This window comes from Thunnus thynnus, chromosome 3 (genome assembly GCF_963924715.1).
Source record: "Thunnus thynnus chromosome 3, fThuThy2.1, whole genome shotgun sequence".
NCBI classification, from domain to species: Eukaryota; Metazoa; Chordata; class Actinopteri; order Scombriformes; family Scombridae; genus Thunnus; species Thunnus thynnus.
In genome coordinates, this window is record NC_089519.1 from 11495113 (window position 1) to 11513682 (window position 18570).

The 18570-nt window shown below is 37.8% G+C and overlaps 1 protein-coding gene and 1 long non-coding RNA gene across 4 annotated transcripts in view; one reads left to right on the forward strand and one right to left on the reverse strand.

Moving 5' to 3' along the window:
- Positions 1–16915, reverse strand: part of LOC137179480 (von Willebrand factor A domain-containing protein 7-like) — a 46493-nt gene extending 29578 nt beyond the window's left edge. The window contains exons 1-18 of one of the 2 annotated variants that reach the window (XM_067584159.1): positions 15681–16915; positions 14445–14634; positions 13882–14018; positions 13662–13806; positions 13436–13529; positions 12792–12920; positions 10492–10678; positions 10176–10345; positions 9827–9939; positions 9596–9712; positions 9332–9505; positions 9052–9184; positions 8804–8956; positions 8344–8436; positions 7204–7475; positions 6913–7046; positions 6448–6607; positions 3606–6221 (exon numbers count right to left, since the gene is read on the reverse strand). In XM_067584159.1, coding sequence (XP_067440260.1) covers positions 5841–6221; positions 6448–6607; positions 6913–7046; positions 7204–7475; positions 8344–8436; positions 8804–8956; positions 9052–9184; positions 9332–9505; positions 9596–9712; positions 9827–9939; positions 10176–10345; positions 10492–10678; positions 12792–12920; positions 13436–13529; positions 13662–13806; positions 13882–14018; positions 14445–14627 — 2775 coding nt within the window. In that variant the 5' untranslated portion in view covers positions 14628–14634; positions 15681–16915 and the 3' untranslated portion in view covers positions 3606–5840. Of the gene's footprint in view, positions 1–3605; positions 6222–6447; positions 6608–6912; positions 7047–7203; positions 7476–8343; positions 8437–8803; positions 8957–9051; positions 9185–9331; positions 9506–9595; positions 9713–9826; positions 9940–10175; positions 10346–10491; positions 10679–12791; positions 12921–13435; positions 13530–13661; positions 13807–13881; positions 14019–14444; positions 14635–15680 lie in introns of those variants that run through there. The other variant, XM_067584160.1, reaches the window with a different exon arrangement.
- Positions 2383–13723, forward strand: LOC137179482 (uncharacterized). 2 transcript variants are annotated; one of them, XR_010927822.1, is made up of 6 exons: positions 2383–2599; positions 9116–9213; positions 9335–9484; positions 10497–10649; positions 12853–12980; positions 13639–13723. It is a non-coding gene; the product is annotated as an uncharacterized lncRNA (long non-coding RNA). The 2 variants fall into 2 exon arrangements; XR_010927823.1 differs by lacking the exon at positions 10497–10649 and having other exon boundaries at positions 2386–2599.
- Positions 16916–18570: the final 1655 nt, after the last annotated feature.

Below are 18570 nucleotides of genomic sequence, written 5' to 3' on the forward strand. Positions count from 1 at the left end.
GATGGGAGTGGTCTCTTCCAAGGTGACAGTCCCCCATCCATAGGGCATGATGGGTCACTGAATGGTTTGATGAGTATGAAGATGATGTGAATCATATGCTATGGCCTTTGCAGCCACCAGATCTCAACCCCATTGAACACCTATGGGAGATTTTGGACTGACGTGTTAGACAGCGCTCTCCACCACCATCATCAAAACACCAAATGAGGGAATATCTTTTGGAAGAATGGTGTTCCTCAGCCTTGGCATTGATTCTACAAGTCTCTGGAACTCATCTGGAGGGATGAACACCATTCTTCCAAAAGATATTCCCTCATTTGGTGTTCTACCTATTCTAGCCATGTGCTTCCAAACATAAATTGAATGAGCAATGATTGGTCCAAATTTAGTATGACAATAATTTTGAGAGAGCCCGGAAAAGAGAACATCAGAAATATGGGTTGCAAGACAAATAATGATGACCATCTATGTATTTAATTGGATATTGCTTTCTTTAGCCTCTTGTAGTTTATTTATTCAATTTTGTCAATAAATGCATATATATATATCTATACCAAGGTACCTAAAATGTGGAGCCATTGATGGTTATATATATATATATATATATGTATATGATTCTTTTGATTCCACATGACAGTTGTACAACATACCACATCAGTATTTATTTATATTATATTATGTATATATGTTTCCCTGAAAAAGGAGCTTTTCGTTGCCTTTGGGCAAGAAAGAACATTTTTATGACATAAAAATGTAACCTATACATAGAATTTCATTTACATGGGTATTCTTTCTAGGGTTAGGGTAAGGGTTAGTGCTCAAGTGCTCAAATATGATTTTAAAAGGATTGATTGTGTTGATTTTGTTTCCTGCTCAAATGCTGTGCCTCGCCTCAAAGCACAATGCCCATTTCAGCACCTCTGAAGAAAAGTTACAGGAATGGGAAAAATTGTAAATTATGTCCAGGTAACCAAAGATTTGTCCGATGCAAGAGTTTGGCTGACATATCATAAACATACAGTATATAAGAGAAAAATATCCAAAAATGCAGTGCAACTGAATATTTTCTACTTTCTATTTTAGACAAAGAATACATTTAGGCAAGGCAAGTTTATTTGTGGGTGTTTCTGCAACTAGAGGCATGTTTAACCCTTTCATGCATGGTGGTCACTACAGTGGACAGCTATTCAAAAGTTTTCTTAGATATGCATGGGTTTTGATGGTATAGTTGCACATCAGCCACCACAGTGGACTCTAGTGTGTCATCCCATACACTGCCATCCACTGCCATCCAACGCTCAGCAGCTCAGGAATATCTTGCCAATCCTTCTATGGTAGTTGACCCTTGCAGGTAAATAAAATGTTGTGATATGAAGTAACAATTAAAGAGTAATACAATTGTTAAAATTTCTAAGTGTTGATTTTATGTTGGGAGAAAATGATGATTAATCATCTGTCCACTAAGTTGGACATTGTTCATCGCTGGCTATATTTCAACTACAATTATACTATTACTGTGACTTTGTTGTTCTTGAAAATTCTTCATCTGCAGTAACTCTTTTGGCTGTGAATCAATTGATTTATGTTATTAGAATGTAACTTGTAGTTTTAGGGGGCTAAGGATACTGAGGGAGCTGAGGATGCTGAGGATGCTGGGGGGGCTGAGGATGCTGAGGGGGATAAGGATGCTGAGGGAGCTGAGGATGCTGAGGGAATACCTAGCACCTCAAAAGAATGTCTGGATTAGAAAAGAAGGATCTTCTGCATTTCAAGTCATCTGTAGTTCATGTGCTAATAAATGCAGTAAGACAGAGGGAAGAGGCTGAGGAGTTAGGAACAAGGTTCAATAGTTTTGCATTGCATTGAACAGTATTAGAATATGTTAAAATATGTTAAAACATTAGTTTAACAGCTTTGAAAATATATATTATTTTATAGTTCAAATAATATACAATTTTAATTCATTGATTTGCTAAATACATATTCCTAAAGTTGAAAACTAACGCATGCTGTCCACCTGAGTGGACTCCTCCTTGAAAAATGCATGTTCAAAATAAATGAAGTTCAAATATTTTTTTTCAAAGGGGAATAAAAACACTTAGGAAAAAAATCCTGTCTGAGGTTATCATAATTCATGCATGAAAGGGTTAAGTCCCAGCAGTGAAATTTTGGATTTATGTTCAAATTTGTCATATGATGCTTGATAGATATATTCACAATGTTATTACAAATCTTGACATAAAAAACGCTTTGTTTATGTCCCACAACGCTGGTCTCAATGTTGAGATCCACGAAAAGTAATTCTAATTCAATTACAATATGACATTATTTCAAATGAAATTGTTCCATATAGATATTACTTTACATCATATTAAAACTCTTTTTTTGTTTACTGATCATTTATATGATTTTTTTCATTTAAATGTGCCTGTCCCACACTTTTGAGTCCTTACTTCAACACTGAACCAATGCGGTAGTAAAAGTTTTTTTCAAAGCCAAACAAATCTAGTTTCTATGGAAACAGAAGTTAACAAGTGAGCACATGGAGGACAGGTTGGGCCACTCACACTGGGTGACCCTCAAGATCAAGAAAAACAAGGTAAAGATCATCTTTTCTTCTGAAGTATTTATTATGTGTCCTTACTGTACAGCGTAGTAATTGTGTATTTTTAACTACATTTTAAATATAAATTAATATTACTGTTGAATTCATATAAATTAGATGCCAAGAGTCAAAACTAAGATAGCAGGCCTTGCTAGCTGCCATTTATCTGCAATATTAGCAAAAATTAGCATTTCCACAGCATGTCTTTAGTGCAGCAACTTTAGGTGTTGTGGTAAAGACCTTGTGTCGCAGTAGAGACAAATTCAAGGTGAGTTATATATTATAATATATATTATATTGCAAATATTAAGTCTTTTGTAAACTTAATTCAGTTTTGCAACCATAGATGACACCAAATTAATCAGCCTTCAACATTGGTCTGAAGCTCAGTACCTCGGGGGTGCAGTGTCTGTAGATAGGTTTACTTACTTCAGCAATCACACTGTCACCTATGTGCTTTGCTCTCATTTTAATTAGTTACCTGTAGATTTACGAAAAGCTTCAAAGTTGCAGTGAGTTTACTCCTCAGGCTGAAATGTGAAATAGTTGGACTTGGTACACAAATGTAATATTTGTGAGTATTTGTTAGTTAATGTTTGTGCCACATCAACTTTAGGCCATAATATTTTTTAAACATGAAAATTAGTCTATAATGCAATACTTCTACTATCTTTGACACATGTAATACTTTCTGTTTTTATCTGTTACTGTTGTTCTCTAGAGTAGCCTATTGTTAAGTTGCATTATTAACATTTACCATTAACATTGTGTCCTTACCAACACAAGATGGCATTACCTCAGAAATGCTTTATTTTAATTATTATTGTGATTTTTATTTGCAAAAACTATTTTAACACTTAAGTAGAGATGATTAACACATTAGAAAACCATGAAATTGTTTGTTTTTTTTTTAATCAGTATTTTCAATGATTCACAAAGCTTGATGGAAATGAATTTAAAATTCTTAAATTTTTTTTATAGAAATTAAAAAAGGAAAATGTATAAAATGAACATTGTTGTAATGTTGCTGTAAGGACATTTTGCAATAAAAAGTGATAAAAACCATAAAAAATAAACATGTTCCAGATTGAAATCTTAACAAATATATGCAATTTTGTGTACATGTTTATATGGTTGGTCTTTGATGGTTTAAATTAAAATTCATACAGGTTGATTTTTTTAATTTTAGAGAAAGTGACCGTAATTGTAGAAACACCCTTGTATAGCACATTTCAACAACAAGGCAATTCAAAGTGCTTTGCATAGAGCATAAAAGGCATCAAGACAGAATATAAAAGCAACACAAGGCAATGTAAAATGACATTTAAATACAATTAAAAAGTGTTAAATTTGGAAATAAAAAGAAGCTAAAATAGAATAAGTCAGATAAAACAGGAGAATAAAAGTGACAGTGTAGTGCAAGATATTAACCCTCAAATTTGGTTAAGTAAAAGGCAGCGGCAAACAGAACAGTCTTCAGCTGTGATTTAAAAGAACTGAGAGTTCCAGCAGACCTGCAGTTTTCTGGGAGTTTGTTCCAGATATGTGGAGCATAAAAACTGAATGCTGCTTCTCCATGTTTAGTTTTTACTCTGGGGACAGAAAGCAGACATGTCCCAGATGACCTGAGAGGTCTAGATGATTCATAACGTAGCAGCAGATCAGTATTTTGGCCCTAAACCATTCAGTGCTTTATAAACCAACAGCAGTATATTAAAATCAATTCTTTGACAGACAGGAAGCCAGTGTAAAGATCTGAAAATTGGAGTGATATGATTCACTTTCTTAGTCTTTGTGAGGACACAAGCAGAAGTGTTCTGAATCAGCTGTAGCTGTCTGATAGATTTTTAGGGAGACCTGCAAAGACACCATTACAGTAGTCAAGTCTACTCAAGATAAATGCATGGACAAGTTTTCCAAATCCTGCTGAGACATAAGTCATTTAATTCTTGATATATTCTTTAGATGATAGTAGGCTGACTTTGTAATTATCTTAATGTGGCTTTTGAAATTCAGGTCTGAGTCCATGACTACACCAAGATTTCAGGCTTGGTTTGTGGTTTTTTAGCATAATTGATTGAAGCTGAGTGCTGACTTTTAACTGTTCTTCCTTGGCTCCAAAAACGATTACTTCAGTTTTATCTTTGTTTAATTGAAGAAAATTCTGGCACATCCAATTGTTAATTTGTTCAATGCACTTACTCAGTACTTGTATTGGACCATAGTTCCCTGATATGTTTATGTAAATTTGTGTGTCATCTGCATAACTGTGGTAATATATACTGTTGTTTTCCATAATCTGGGCTAGTGGGAGCATGTAGATGTTGAACAGAAGAGGCCCCAGAATGGAGCCTTTGGGAAATCTGCATTTCATTTTTGTCTGCACAGATGTCAGATGTCCCCATAGACACAAAGTAGTCCCTGTCCTTTAAGTAGGATTCAAACCAGTTCAGTACTTTGCCACAAAGTCCCACCCAGTTTTCCAGTCTGTCTAGTAATATGTTGTGAATGACTGTGTCAAATGCGGCAGATCCATTAATACTAATACTGAAATTCTGCCACTGTCAATGTTTAAGTGGATGTCATTGAAGACCATAACAAGAGCAGTGCAGTGCTGTGTTTTGGTCGAAATCCTGACTGGAAGACATCAAAACAGTTGTTAAATGCCACGAAGTTGTTCAGCTGTTGAAAAACAGGTTTTTCAATGATTTTACTTAAAAATGGGATTGTCTTTTTTTCAGTGTCTTGATGATGGCAATTTTCAGGGCCTGTGGGAAGACACCTGAGAAAAGAGACGTGTTGACAATCTGTAGAGGATCTGAGGCCATGCAATTTGAAACGATTTTGAAAAAGCCTGTAGGCAGAATATCAAGGCAGCAGGAGGAGGATTTCAGATGTTGTATAATGTCCTCCAGGTTTTTATGGTTGATCGGATAAAATTGTGTCACTATCATTCAGTTCTTAATCAGTGCTCATATGTTATCTTGGCAGAAGACCATCTCCAGTAGAAAATGTCCATCCATAGTGGAAGCACATTGTTTTAAATAATTTACAGTCATAAAAGGCGGACCATTCAATGTAGCCTGACAGATACTGGATATTTTAGGTTGATATTGATATATTGTTATTGATATTTGGGAGTAAAAAACCTTTAGACTTTACCTGTCCACCTCTACTGTCCAATGCCTGATACAGAGAACAGACATGAGATACTGTGAAACCTAACCAAAGCTCTTCAAGTTCTTAGTACAGAGGCATTTACCAGCAGGCACAGCCACAGTGGCAGCGACAGAGTCAGAGCAGGAGGGCAGGCAGAACGTACAATGGAGTGATAGCACTTGCCCACATTTCCAACTTTATCAACAGCTATAAACTCAACAATCTGAGAGCAACAGGAGGCGTTGTAGTTTGCCTGGATGATGGGAGAGCTCAGGGAGGTGTATGTGAGGATTCCACCACCTTGACGCAGAGAAATACGCACAATCCCGGTGCCATTTCCATCAGTAAGGTTGGCTGATAGCTCCCACTGGAAAGGTTTACACTGAGATACATCTTGGGGACAATCATCAGCCAGTACACTAATCACTTCACACAGAGGCTGAATAAAATCTGTAATCTGGACAGAACAGAAAAAGAAAGATGGGAAATGTATGCATGAATCACAGTGATTTTTGAAATTGGAACATGAAACTTAAAATTTAGATCCGTAGGATACTTGTATATAACTTTATGCATCTGTAATAGCCATCTTTGTGGCTGGCTTTGTAGATATGTTTCAAAGCCTTTCTATTTATTTGTTTTAATCTTTCCAACAAGGTGTGAAGGAGAATTTGATTGGTTACCTTGGTGATAACAGACAATCTAAGAACAGCGTAATTAGAGTCAACGCCACTGGACGACTTGGCTTCCAGAGTCAGAGTGATGTCAGTGCCTGTTGGTGTGTTGGCAGGTGGCGTAATGGTCAAAGTAGCATTAGTATATTGTCCGGTTGTCAAGCCAAGACTGTCAAGAGAAAAAAGAAAAATACGCTGGTTACAGGAAAGCAATCCACACATTTGCTTTTGCTTGAAATTTTTACATCTACAGGGGAGAGTCTTTGCAGATTGGTGTGGAGTTACACCTTTGGATGACTCAAACTTTTCTCCAACTGTGGGGTTGCGTTGAGCATGGTACTCCACCCAGATGTAACTTTGCCCTAAGCTACAGGCAGCAGGAACAGGTACTTGAGATTTGAGATGTGTTGGCATTGATTGATGACATTCAACAAAGTTTGAAACAAAGAATTGCTTTTGGCTACCTCCCCTCACCTGTTTGGGTAGGACATGGGGAAGTCTCTGTTATTTCTGGCACTGATGAGGTATTGACCTCCAGAGCCCGGGGTCATAACACTGAAAGAGACATTGAAGGTTTCCCCTGGCTCTACACTGCTGTCCACCAGAGCCTGCAGCGAAAAGTGGTAAAAGAAGAAGTTCTTATATTCTTAGAGAGTTCAAGGTCTTCAAGAGTTAATATAATTCAATATGTAATTTTTATAATGAACAGGACAAAAACTGTGGGGACAGGTACATGGGATGTGAAGAGGAGGTGAAAAGACTGACCTGGATTTTCACTTTTGAGACAGACATCTGGGTGGTAGACTGCCTCTGAAATGTACTGTTTGACTCTTTGTCAGTTCCTTTCAGAATGACGACAAACTCCCCCTCAGGTACCTCATCAACTGTCACCAGGATGTCTCCGTTGCCCATGTCAGTTATTGTACCATTTCTAACAGCCTCAGGACCAGATACAATTACCAGGCCAACATCTCCAATTGTCATCGAAGACGGACCCTTTCGACCCATCACTGAGAGCATCAGGGTGGCCGGCTGGCCTGGTTGTCCAAAGTAGAGAAGAAAATAAGCAATGTAGGGGAAGAACAAGAGGGGAATTCATTTTCATGGCCAGACGTCATTGGCTGACTTTACAGTAAACACTGTACACTTTTAGGAATGGGTGGTGGAAAGATGCTGCAATTTGCACTACATTGTTTTAAGATAAAATGTATGATCGTGATACACCATCATTTGTGGACTGAGTGCATTTACATATGCACTAGTATCATAGTTTTGAGTCTTATCCTGGTTTTGATCATATTTGCGATATGGCGTTTACATTGAACATGAGAAACCTGGTTATTCATATACCTGTTTACATGATTCTAACAGTATCCAGGCTCCTAATCAACTGTGAGCAGTTGTATCTTGATATTGATTATAACTGCTTTAAATAGGTATTGCCTTGTCTGCCTGAAGAAGCCAGTGACAAAGTAAGAAGATTGTTATTTGTCTTCATTATTTTCTTTCAGTTTTCTTCCATTCTTCTTCCATATTCTTCCAATATGAGCAGAAGTGACTTACATGTGGTGACTTAATTATTTTTCACCGCTAAATGAAGCACTTGTAGCACAGTGACATCTACTTTAGATAAAACATGTCCAGCAATGTACTACAGAGTGATTTGAAACATGTTTTACATCATAGCCATCACACAATTCTCACAAACAATAATTTGAATGCTTGGTATTATGGGTGGGAAATTACATTAAAAAAATATAAATCCCTACCATAGGTCAAAATTAAAAATGACAACAACAATGTTGTGGGACCATAGCATTTATGATTGATAATTACACATACTTACTCTGTGTTTTTAAAATGTTCACTCAGTATGATACTGTTTCTTTATTGCATGTACTCTACCTGCCTGTGGACGTCCACTGAGTATTGCATAACCTGGGTGAGATCCTTTGAAGCTCTCCACAAAGTCATAGATAAAGGTGATAGTACTCTGGCCTGGAAACATATGCACAGACTGTCGGTCAATACAGATACACACCAAAAGAATCTCAGTGTACTTTTATGAGATCTGACTGAATGCCTCTTAACTGTTGAAGTTTTACTAACAAATTTGCAATAATTTGTGTTATTTGGTACTTTGAAACCAGAATAACTATCAATCTAGATGTTTTGCATGGACAAAAAAAGCAGTGGGAATAAATGTGAGCATGCTACTGATTAGAACCCATTTTAAACACCACAGTCAGGGTCAGGGTGTGAATATGGGCTTGGATTACCTTAAATTAAGGCAAATTAAGCAATTTCAACATCAGGTTCGTTTTCTTTAGGACATTGTGTGATTATCAAATTATAAGTATCTGACCTGTGACTTTAAGTGTGTATGGTTGGTTGGAGTTGATGTTGATCTGCCAGGTGCCTGTCAGCTTGTCGGCATTGAGACGAATTCTCCTCAGGTTACCTACCGTCTGAATGGTTCCCAGCTTACCGCTGGCCTCACTGTGGCTCTGGCTCACACCTGGAATTTACAAGAATGAAATTAGTCATCAAGTTGTTTCACAATGGCATTCTCAGCAAGAAAGACTAATTGCTGCATTGGGAGTGATGTGTTACCAGCAGGGTTGGTCAGTGTGAAAGTAATGGATGTGCCTGTGATGTAGATGGTGATGTTTTTCAGAGATTCGTCCAACGTGAAGGGGAAGGTCTCCTGCTTCCCAGGGTTCCTTGCTCGCTGAAGGACTGTCACCTGAGGGAGGGACAAGAGGAACCAAATGGGTGATTTACCTCTCGATTCTTCATAATAGTCTAACCATTTAAGGCCTGGTACATGCTTCAGATAGTGGGAATTGTATAACGGACTTACTTATGCTTAATCAGAACTGCACAATCTTACCAGGGCTGAAGTGGATGTGTCAAGGATGACGTCTGTGGCCTCAGGCAACTGTTTCTTGGACACGTGGATCGCCTGGCCTCCAGAGACCAGAGCCAGGTCCTTGTAGTCATCAAAGGAAGCAGCACTGAGGGAACGACGGCGCCTTGTGCTGATGTCAGTGATGAAGAATGACACCTGTAGATGAGTTAATAGGGAGATTATAACCCCAGCCTCTCAAGTTAAATACTGAGTGAACATGGGACACAACTGGATGTCAGTATTTACAGTTGACTTGGTGCTCCTGATGAGAGCATCAATAGTATCCTTGAGGTCGATGTCTTTGGCTGTAGCATCAGTGAAAACATAGATGTAGGAGGAGGCAGGGGCACCGGTAAGAGCCAACTGGAGACATCAAAATAATTAACCTGTTAAGTTCATTCTGAATCATCATACTCTTAGAGGGATCCATAAAAATATGTGGAACTACATTTTGAAAATGTCAATCCGTTTTAGCACCTGAAGTCCTGATAGGCACATCTCGGGGAGATCACCACCTCCGTTCACTGTGAGCTTAGAGATTTCTATTTTCATCTCATCAGCGTCTGTTGTCCTGATCATAGGTCCAAACTCTACATATAAAACACAAAAAGGGCTAAATGCTAGTACATCATTCTGGTTTGGACTGTATCATTTTTCATCCTGCAGAACGACTGTGACTGTATGCTGTATAATATACTATATGCAATTCAGTTTGATAAATCTACATTACATTATATTACACTAATATTTAACTAGTGTAACAACTATATAGTCGAGCATAACATAGAAAACAATATATGGCAATATCACAACAACAAGTTCATACCTGGGTCATTGAAGGTCACCAGAATGTACTCGGATGGCTCGTCCTGTGTTCCTTTTTTGCTGTCAATGATTTCATAAACAACATCCCTGGCTGCATCAATGTCATCTGACATACTGCCAGTGGTGTCAATAACAAAACACACAACAGAGGAACGGGCAATCCCCATCATTCTGTGAGAGAGGTGAAAAATTAAAGGTCAAGTTAAACCTAATAGACCATGCCACAGTGTTTATTTTCATCATATAGTATAATTCTTTCTTTCATTCATGCACAGCAAATAGTTAGATTGAGATGTTTTTCACGTCTGATGATTTACCTCAGGAAGTCATTGTCCCCAGCGGCCAGCCGGATGTCCTCCAGCAGCTGAAGGCTGGCGGCTGTGGCTGCATTTACAGCAGCATTGTGGAGGGCCACATTGTCCGAGCGACGCTCATCTTTGCTAATGCCTCCGCGAGGAACTACCATGCTAGTCAGGTCAGCTGCACCTCCATGGCTACATTTACCTGTCACAGGATAGAAGGGACAGGTTGAACTGGGACATGGTTCAAAAAGCTATTTATAGTAGACTTGTGCCTGCAATGTACTCATGTGTGCTTTTCCTAAGAAGATTGACTTGCCCGTCATGAAAAATTATGTTTGTCTTGTACTCTAAGTAGAACAAACATGTTTTTAGACAACTGGCTCATGAGTGCAAACTCAATAAATGCTGGGATATCTTGAATGTCATATGAGAGTGACAGAAGAGATGTGTGTTAGTTATCGGTTTAAGTCCCCCTCTAGTCAAAAATGTGTTTGAGCTTTACTGTGCAGAATGATGTATGTGTAGAGTTTGACACTAAAAGACCAGATTAAAAACCTAGGAGTAACCATGGTTGGTGAACTCAGCTTTAAGGATCATATTAACAACATCACCAAGGTTGCCTTTTTCCAGCTCAGAAACATTTCCAGAATCAGAGGCTTTCTTTCTCAGTCTGACTCAGAGAAACTCATGCATGCATTTGTCATGAGCAGGGTCTTCCAAACAAAACAATGCATTAATTACAATTTATCCAGAACTCAGCCGCACAATTTCTACCCAGGACAAAAAGATCAGACCATATAATTCCAGTCCTCCGGAACCTCCACTGGCTACCCATTGTTTTCAGAATACAATTCAAAATCCTCCTTTTGGTTTATAAAGCACTTGCTAGTCTTGCTCCACAGTACATCTCAGATATGCTGTCAGTTTATAACCCCAACAGATCTCTCCAGTCACAAGGTGGAAATCTCCTCTGTGTGCCTAGAGCACTCTCAAAGTCTGGTGAGATGGCTTTCAGTATTTCTGCACCTAAAGAATGGAACAGTTTGCCTGCTGAACTTAGACTTGCTCCAACACTGTTCTTTCAAAACCAAATCTGATTTTAAGGGGCGGGCCCATGAGCATGATTTGTGACATCTTAGATAGTTGAGAGCCAATCGTGGTCTAGTATGCAACTTACACAAGTGTGACGTGCAAACTTGAAGCCTCCAGTGCACAAACACTGAGAAGGGACTTTAGAGTGAAGGAGACATTCTGCTTGTGTCCAGCAGTTAAACATTTAAAACAACAACAACATTTGTTCAATATTTGTATATTCAGAGATTCTTGATTTTTCAACGACGGAGAGGGAAAAGATGGAACTTTGAAATTTTTAACGAAGTAATTCTACCTTTTTTGAGGGAAAAAATTATTTTAGATACATATTATTCCGAGTATGTTTTATATATCTTACGACATGTCTGGCGGGGATCTTTAAATGTTTTATCTAGATTCCCAATAGAAAATTGATTTGCTTTCTTGCAGAGAACTTGATAAAGATTGACATGTCTCTCATATCTGTCTGTCTAGCCAGCAGCCAGTTTGCTAAGCGTAGCATAAAGACTGGAAACAGGGGGAAATGAATAACCTGGCGCTTTGTTGTAATAAAATCCAGCCAGTAGCTTCTCTTAAAGTCCATAATTGACACATTATCTCATTTGTTGAATTCATACAAAAACAAAGTGTAAAAATAACTTTTGATGTTTTATATGTGGGACTATTTCTTGGCCAGGAACAGTCACTTTCTGGAGCCTCAGCTGGTGGCGTGATGTCAGTGGTATTGATCTTCTTATCAAACTCTTCTCAAAAATATTTCCCAAACTGTCGAACTATTCTTTTAAGGTGCATTGGCTGATCCTATCCCTGTTTGTGAATAAATTAATGACTTCATTCTTAATGTGGCCTCCTATATAAATCAACATTTTTCGCTAATATTAAATATAATTTGCTAAATCAATAAGTGAAATATCCTCTTGTTTTGTTTGTTCTTTCTGTCATGGTGTGTTTGTCGAGTCATGTATGCAGGTAATAATGATTTCATATCAATGTTCACATATTTTGACTCGCTGTGGAAATTAATTTCTTGCTTGAGGGAAATTAAAACTGAATTTATTTAATGTAGTGGACCTTGATAGGGCATCTGCACAATTCACAGACTGTATTGTTGGTGATCACAAGCCTCACTTAGCCTTGTGTTAAGAATCAGTAGCCCTGACTGTGAATGTGGGCCTGCGTATTTGAATATGTGTTTAAATATGGTTTGGTACTGATACTGATACCTTTAGGCTTGTCAGCAGAGAAGATTCCCATGTAGCCTGATGTGAGTTTCTTCTCTTGCAGGATGTTGGGAAGGATCGGATTGGGGCAAGTTCCACTGGCACAGTCACGGCAGGTGGCAGTGTCGACGTCTACACAAGCAAAATGCAAAGAAGATGTAGAGTGAAATATAAATTTAACTGCAAAACAAGGTAAGTGAGCATCACTTACATGGGTTGACAACTGCTGTTCTTCTGTATATGTTAGGGATAATACACAGAAATGCATGTGGTCAGGAGTCTTGTAGTTTTCAGAACTGTACAGTCAGAGTGGAAGATCCCACTTATACCAGTCTCTGCAATTAAGATGTGTGTATTGTTTTTATTAACATTGAAATAAACTTGACTGCTTTAATAGATAGGAGAAAGCTGGTAACAGCTGTGTAGTCTTCCAGCTATTCAGTTACTTTGTTTTTCATTTAGAACAAGTTATCTGAAAGTAATGCACACCCACCAGCCACTCTACTCTTTGGTCTATAAATATCTTCCCAGATCAAGTTTTACCCAGCCTACAATGATATGAATATTGTCTACTTTATGACATTGAACCCACCATAATATACAGATAGTCCTCCTATGTATATGGCAAAAATAACACACACACGCACCTGCTAGGTTTTCCAGAGGAAGGTCTGGACGTATGAGGGCGATGTATGGCTCTGTGTATCCCAGCTCCACCCAGTTACTGTGGCTGTAGAAGTCCTGTCAGTACATGGAAACACACACATTAACACTTTATAGACACAGTTATCAATACTGTCTGTTATTCCAATGTTTTTCTCACCTCTCTTTTCAACATCTCCATGCCCAGCACTTTCCCTCCACCTCTCTCACCTGTAGTGTATGAAGGACTCTGCCCAGTGTTTCCCTGGCAGCCTGGAAGTTTTCCCTGTGAATGTTAGCTTTAATGGCCGTCATGCCTTCCATGATTAGGCCACGTCCCTCCAGGAAGGTCTCTGAGTTGAAGTGATGTGGAGCACTGAGGGAAAACTTTGCAATACATACATTCATTTATTTCATTTCTAATTATTGTGAGCTGTTATGTTTTTCCCACCTGTTGGCAAAGTCACGGTCTACCAGTCCGTGCTGGATGAAGATCTCTTGAAGAGCAGAGTGAAACTTGGCGCCTGATACTTCTCCTGTTGCTGTTGGGCCAAGACAGGCCTGGACCAGCTCTTCAGGAGATGAACCCTGCAGTCAGAGGGAAGAGGCTAGAGGTTACAGCTGCAGTAACAAGTCAAGAAGGGAGAGTATAGTACTGTAGACGTACGCAAATGTCTGTTTGCCTTAAGAATGGAGCCATGTTTCTCACAAAGAATAGGATTAAGTAGTGACAAATAATCAGCCTAATGCCTGTTGTTCTAGATAAAAATGACTCTTATACACCTCCACTACTCTCATCACACTCAGTTTCAGTAAGATTTGATGGCTATATTTTAAAAATGTAGCATGAAATAACCACAAAATTATCATTTATCCAGTATTCTACATACTGTATATCAAGGCTGAATTAAAACACACTAATATGTTGAAATGAGGGTGAATGTGTGTATATTGGAGTGTGTGTGTGTGTGATTATGTTTGTGCTGTTTGCACAGTTTTATCTTCCAATCCTACCGTGGGTTTGAACTCATGACCAGCAGCTTCAACCACCGCCCGACATGTCTCTGTCACTTTTTCTAACAGGGCCGTTCCTGTAATGCTGACATGAGTTGAAGCCCCACCCCCGATGGGGACAAAGGCAACAGTGGGCCCTGATAGGACCAAGGCCAGCAGGACTATGCCGAGCACTGAAGTCATGATCAATCTACAGAGAGAAAAATATTATTAATTATCATGTAAATTATGGAAAAAGACTGTCAGTTAAGTTGGTTCCAAATGTTTCTGGAAGATATATTGGAAGATGCATTAATGAATAATGAGAATGAAGTTATGATGTTATTTCAGTTTTACTGAAAATGACAAAGGGAAAAGAAAATGCCAGGAACAGTGTCAAATATGGAGATTTCAAACCAAAAATAATGACTATGTAAAGGAGAAAAAGAGAGAAAACTAATATATAATGAAGAACCTCATCTGCCCTATTCTGAACCAGTATCTTTGTACTTTGAACCTAACATAAAGGGTTAAAGACACACATTAAATACACTCCCGAAGAATGTCCTGGTGTGCCACTCCCAACCAAGCATATAATTGCACTTTTTTTCCTATAATTTGCTATTCAGACAGATTTCTCAATAAGAGTGATTATGTAAACACTGAGCTGAAAGCCATCGAGACAATCAGTCCCACCTCTTATAAAGCAATATTTACAACAAAGTTCTGAGATAAACTGCAACAAAGTGTAAAAAGAAAATGAAACCAAAAACTATTAAAAGTATTAATATATAAAATATATACAAAAAGGAAATGTACAATGAAAGTAGCTCACAAAAATGTACATTTTATTTCAATTTAATTGACAAACTGCACATGAAGTAATGTAAAGGAAAACTTTTTTCAAAAGGAAAACTTAAGAAATGTTTTAATAATGTACTGTATATATTGATTACTTTCCCCATCAAAAACTACTATATGATGAAATATAAAATAACATATAAAGTAGATGTGTTATATAAATAACACATTATCTACACCTAAAATTATTTATCCATAATCTTTTCATTATTATAAAAAAAGTCAAGAATTTTTAAGAATGTTTTTTTTTTTCAAGAATATTTAAAATTACTTAATTTTTTTTAGAAGAAACACTTCAAAATGTCATAAGCAATGTGGAAAAAATGTGACGGTAACTTGTCAATTAAATTAACAAAATTAAACTGAAATTTAATATAAAATTAAATACAATCATACCTTGACGTGTCTAACCTCTGATGACTCCAGTGACTTTACCAGAAGTGTCAGGTGCAATCTCACCACCCCTTTTTATGTTTGAGGTTGGAGACGGTTGGAACTGCAAAGTAGGTTATCTGAAAGAGGTGCACGCGCATGTGTGTGTGTGTGTGTGTATGTGTGTACTATCTTCCCCTTCATGTGACTGCCAGTCATACACAGCTATAATCTGATTAAACTGAAATGGTTCAAGGGTTTCCCTGGAACAATAACCTGGATATCATCATCGTAAACTCATTAAAGCCCCAAGACAGCCCATGGATGTATACATCTATGCTCCAGCCAGTGTTACTTCCTGTTTAATGGTTAACAGTCTTTCTCAAATTGTCGGACATAATCCATTATCATGGCAACTAGATTGCCATTCTAGCACACAGGCAATGTGTCAGAATGGTAGTGATATTATAGCCTAACCTGTCCACTTAATATTGCATTCGCTATATAGACTATGTGAAATCTATAGGTGGATTCAGATGATGGTTTCTTTATTGATAGACCATCTAAACATCCAAACATTTATGATCTGCTCGCTGTATATTATCCCTTACATAGTCTATTAAACGAACAGTGTGGCTAATCAATAGTATCAGGAAATGACTCAGAAAAATATGTTTCAAAATGAAAAAGGGCTTTACTGTTCACAGAGGTTCAAACAAAGGTGGGGCAAGTTAAGATATGACTTGATACATCCCTCCCACATCTCACATTGGAGGTGGAGGAGTGGAGGGTAATGATTCCAACAACATGGTGTAGACTTTGAATAGCATTATATAATATTCACTCATTTCAACATGTCAGTTGAGCTATGCTTTCTGGTCTGTCCACATGCAAACATGTAGACTGAGTATGAATTACATTTTCAAGTGAAATATTCCCTTATTTGATGTGTTTTCCATTTCATCCCTGATCTGTATCCAGGATATACAGGACTTAGTCAAAGCTTGCCAGTGTGCTGGGATGGATTATAGTCTTAAATGTTCTGAGGTCAGAGCGTGATATTTTCTATAAATTATTTTCTCCTCATCTTCACTGCCTGGGACTTTCATTTTAGTATTATACACAAATAATTTACTTTTATGTATCTATTTGTTTGTTTTTCATGAGTTCATTCTCTCACTGTCATAAATACCCCTCATAATGATAAAAAATGCTTGGCAGTATACACAAAAAGTCTACTACTAAACTAAATATGAAATAAATATTGTCCACAGCTTTACTCTCTTTTTTTAATTTGATTTGTTGATACGTTATCCATGTACTCATCTATCACTTTTTCCAACATATTCCAGCTAACTTGTCAGGCCATCGAGACATTATCATTTCTCGCCAAACGACTGTATGACAAATGTGCTTTTTGAAAGAATGTACACTCATGTTGACTCATGTAGATGTTGACTGTTTCCAGATGAGGCCAGATGCCAGCCAATTGATATGAAATTGTGACACAGATTAATTGCTATCATTTGTTACACAAGCTTATTTTCCAGTGTTACACAAGGATAAAAATGTAAATGAAGTTACGGATTAATGTTTAAATTATCATATGGTGAATTTTGTTGTTTATGCTGAAACACAACCTGATGCTTCTCAGCCCTGCTAAAAAACCCTTTTACAGAAAAAGCTCAGCAGTTTCAGCGCTTCATCAGTAAGTTTGAAGACAACATAAACATTGTCATTACAGAAAATGTTATTTTATTGGGGGAAATATTATAACACAATATGATATTATAGTTCTTATACAGGGTATTAAGGTCAACCAGGTCAAATTCATTAGCAATTACAGAGTGGTTCCTCTATGTTCATTATTGGAAATATGTTCAAGCACTCTCAGTTCTCAGGTAACCTCATTAAGGTATCTCAGGTGCTTTGTTTTTCCTCTGAGAAATAGTGTACTCAGGTAGCAACCCAGAAGATGTAGCTACTTCCTGGAAAAAGCCAAGCGCCCCACCTTAAAAATCATTTGACAACCTCATCTCATCTCCTCCCAGATCCAAAGGTCCAAACAGCACTATGGGTGGAAAGAGACAGTGAAATGGCAGAGAGAGCAAGCAGACTGTGGTTAGATGGGAACTTAAAAGGAGAAAGAAACACATTGAAACATGAATTAAAGTGAAAGTGAGGGATGGGACAACAGAAAAATAAGATAAAAGAGCAAAGAAGAATGAGTAAAGAGCTCAGAGCAAGAAGATTACAAAAGTAGGAACGGGGAGCAGGAATGACTAACTAGTTTTGTAATTGGATAACGAACACTTTCGCAAGGTGTTGTGACTTATTATGTAGGCCATGATACAATTAAATTAAAGCCACTATTTTGGGAGTTTCTTTTTCTTTTTTTCTTTTTTGCTATAACTATTATTATTTCATCTCTGTGCATTCAACACAGAGGTGGGTCTTTGACATGTCAAGTCAAGTCAATAAATGGTAAGTGGTAAATGGACTGTACTTGTATAGCACCTTTCTAGTCTTCCGACGACCCGCTCTACCTCCTGAGCCAAATCACAACAGAAGTTATCTCAGGGCACTTTTCACCGAGAGCAGGTGTAGAACGTGCTCTTTCATTTACAGCACTTGGCAACAGCAGCAAGGAAAAACTCCCCTTTAACAGGAAGAAACCTCAAGCAGAACCGGGCTCTAGGTGGATGGCCATCTACCATGACCAGCTTGTAGTGCTGTGTACCTAAGTTCATGTATTCTATTATACAGGTAGGTATAGGTATATGTGTGTGTGTGTGTGTGTGTGTGTGTGTGTGTGTGTGTGTGTGTGTGTGTGCGAGACAGGGTTTCAGTGGGTGTCTCTAACAGGTGCCTGTGACAGTAAGACAAAAAGGAAGACAGAAAAGGAATTTGGAAT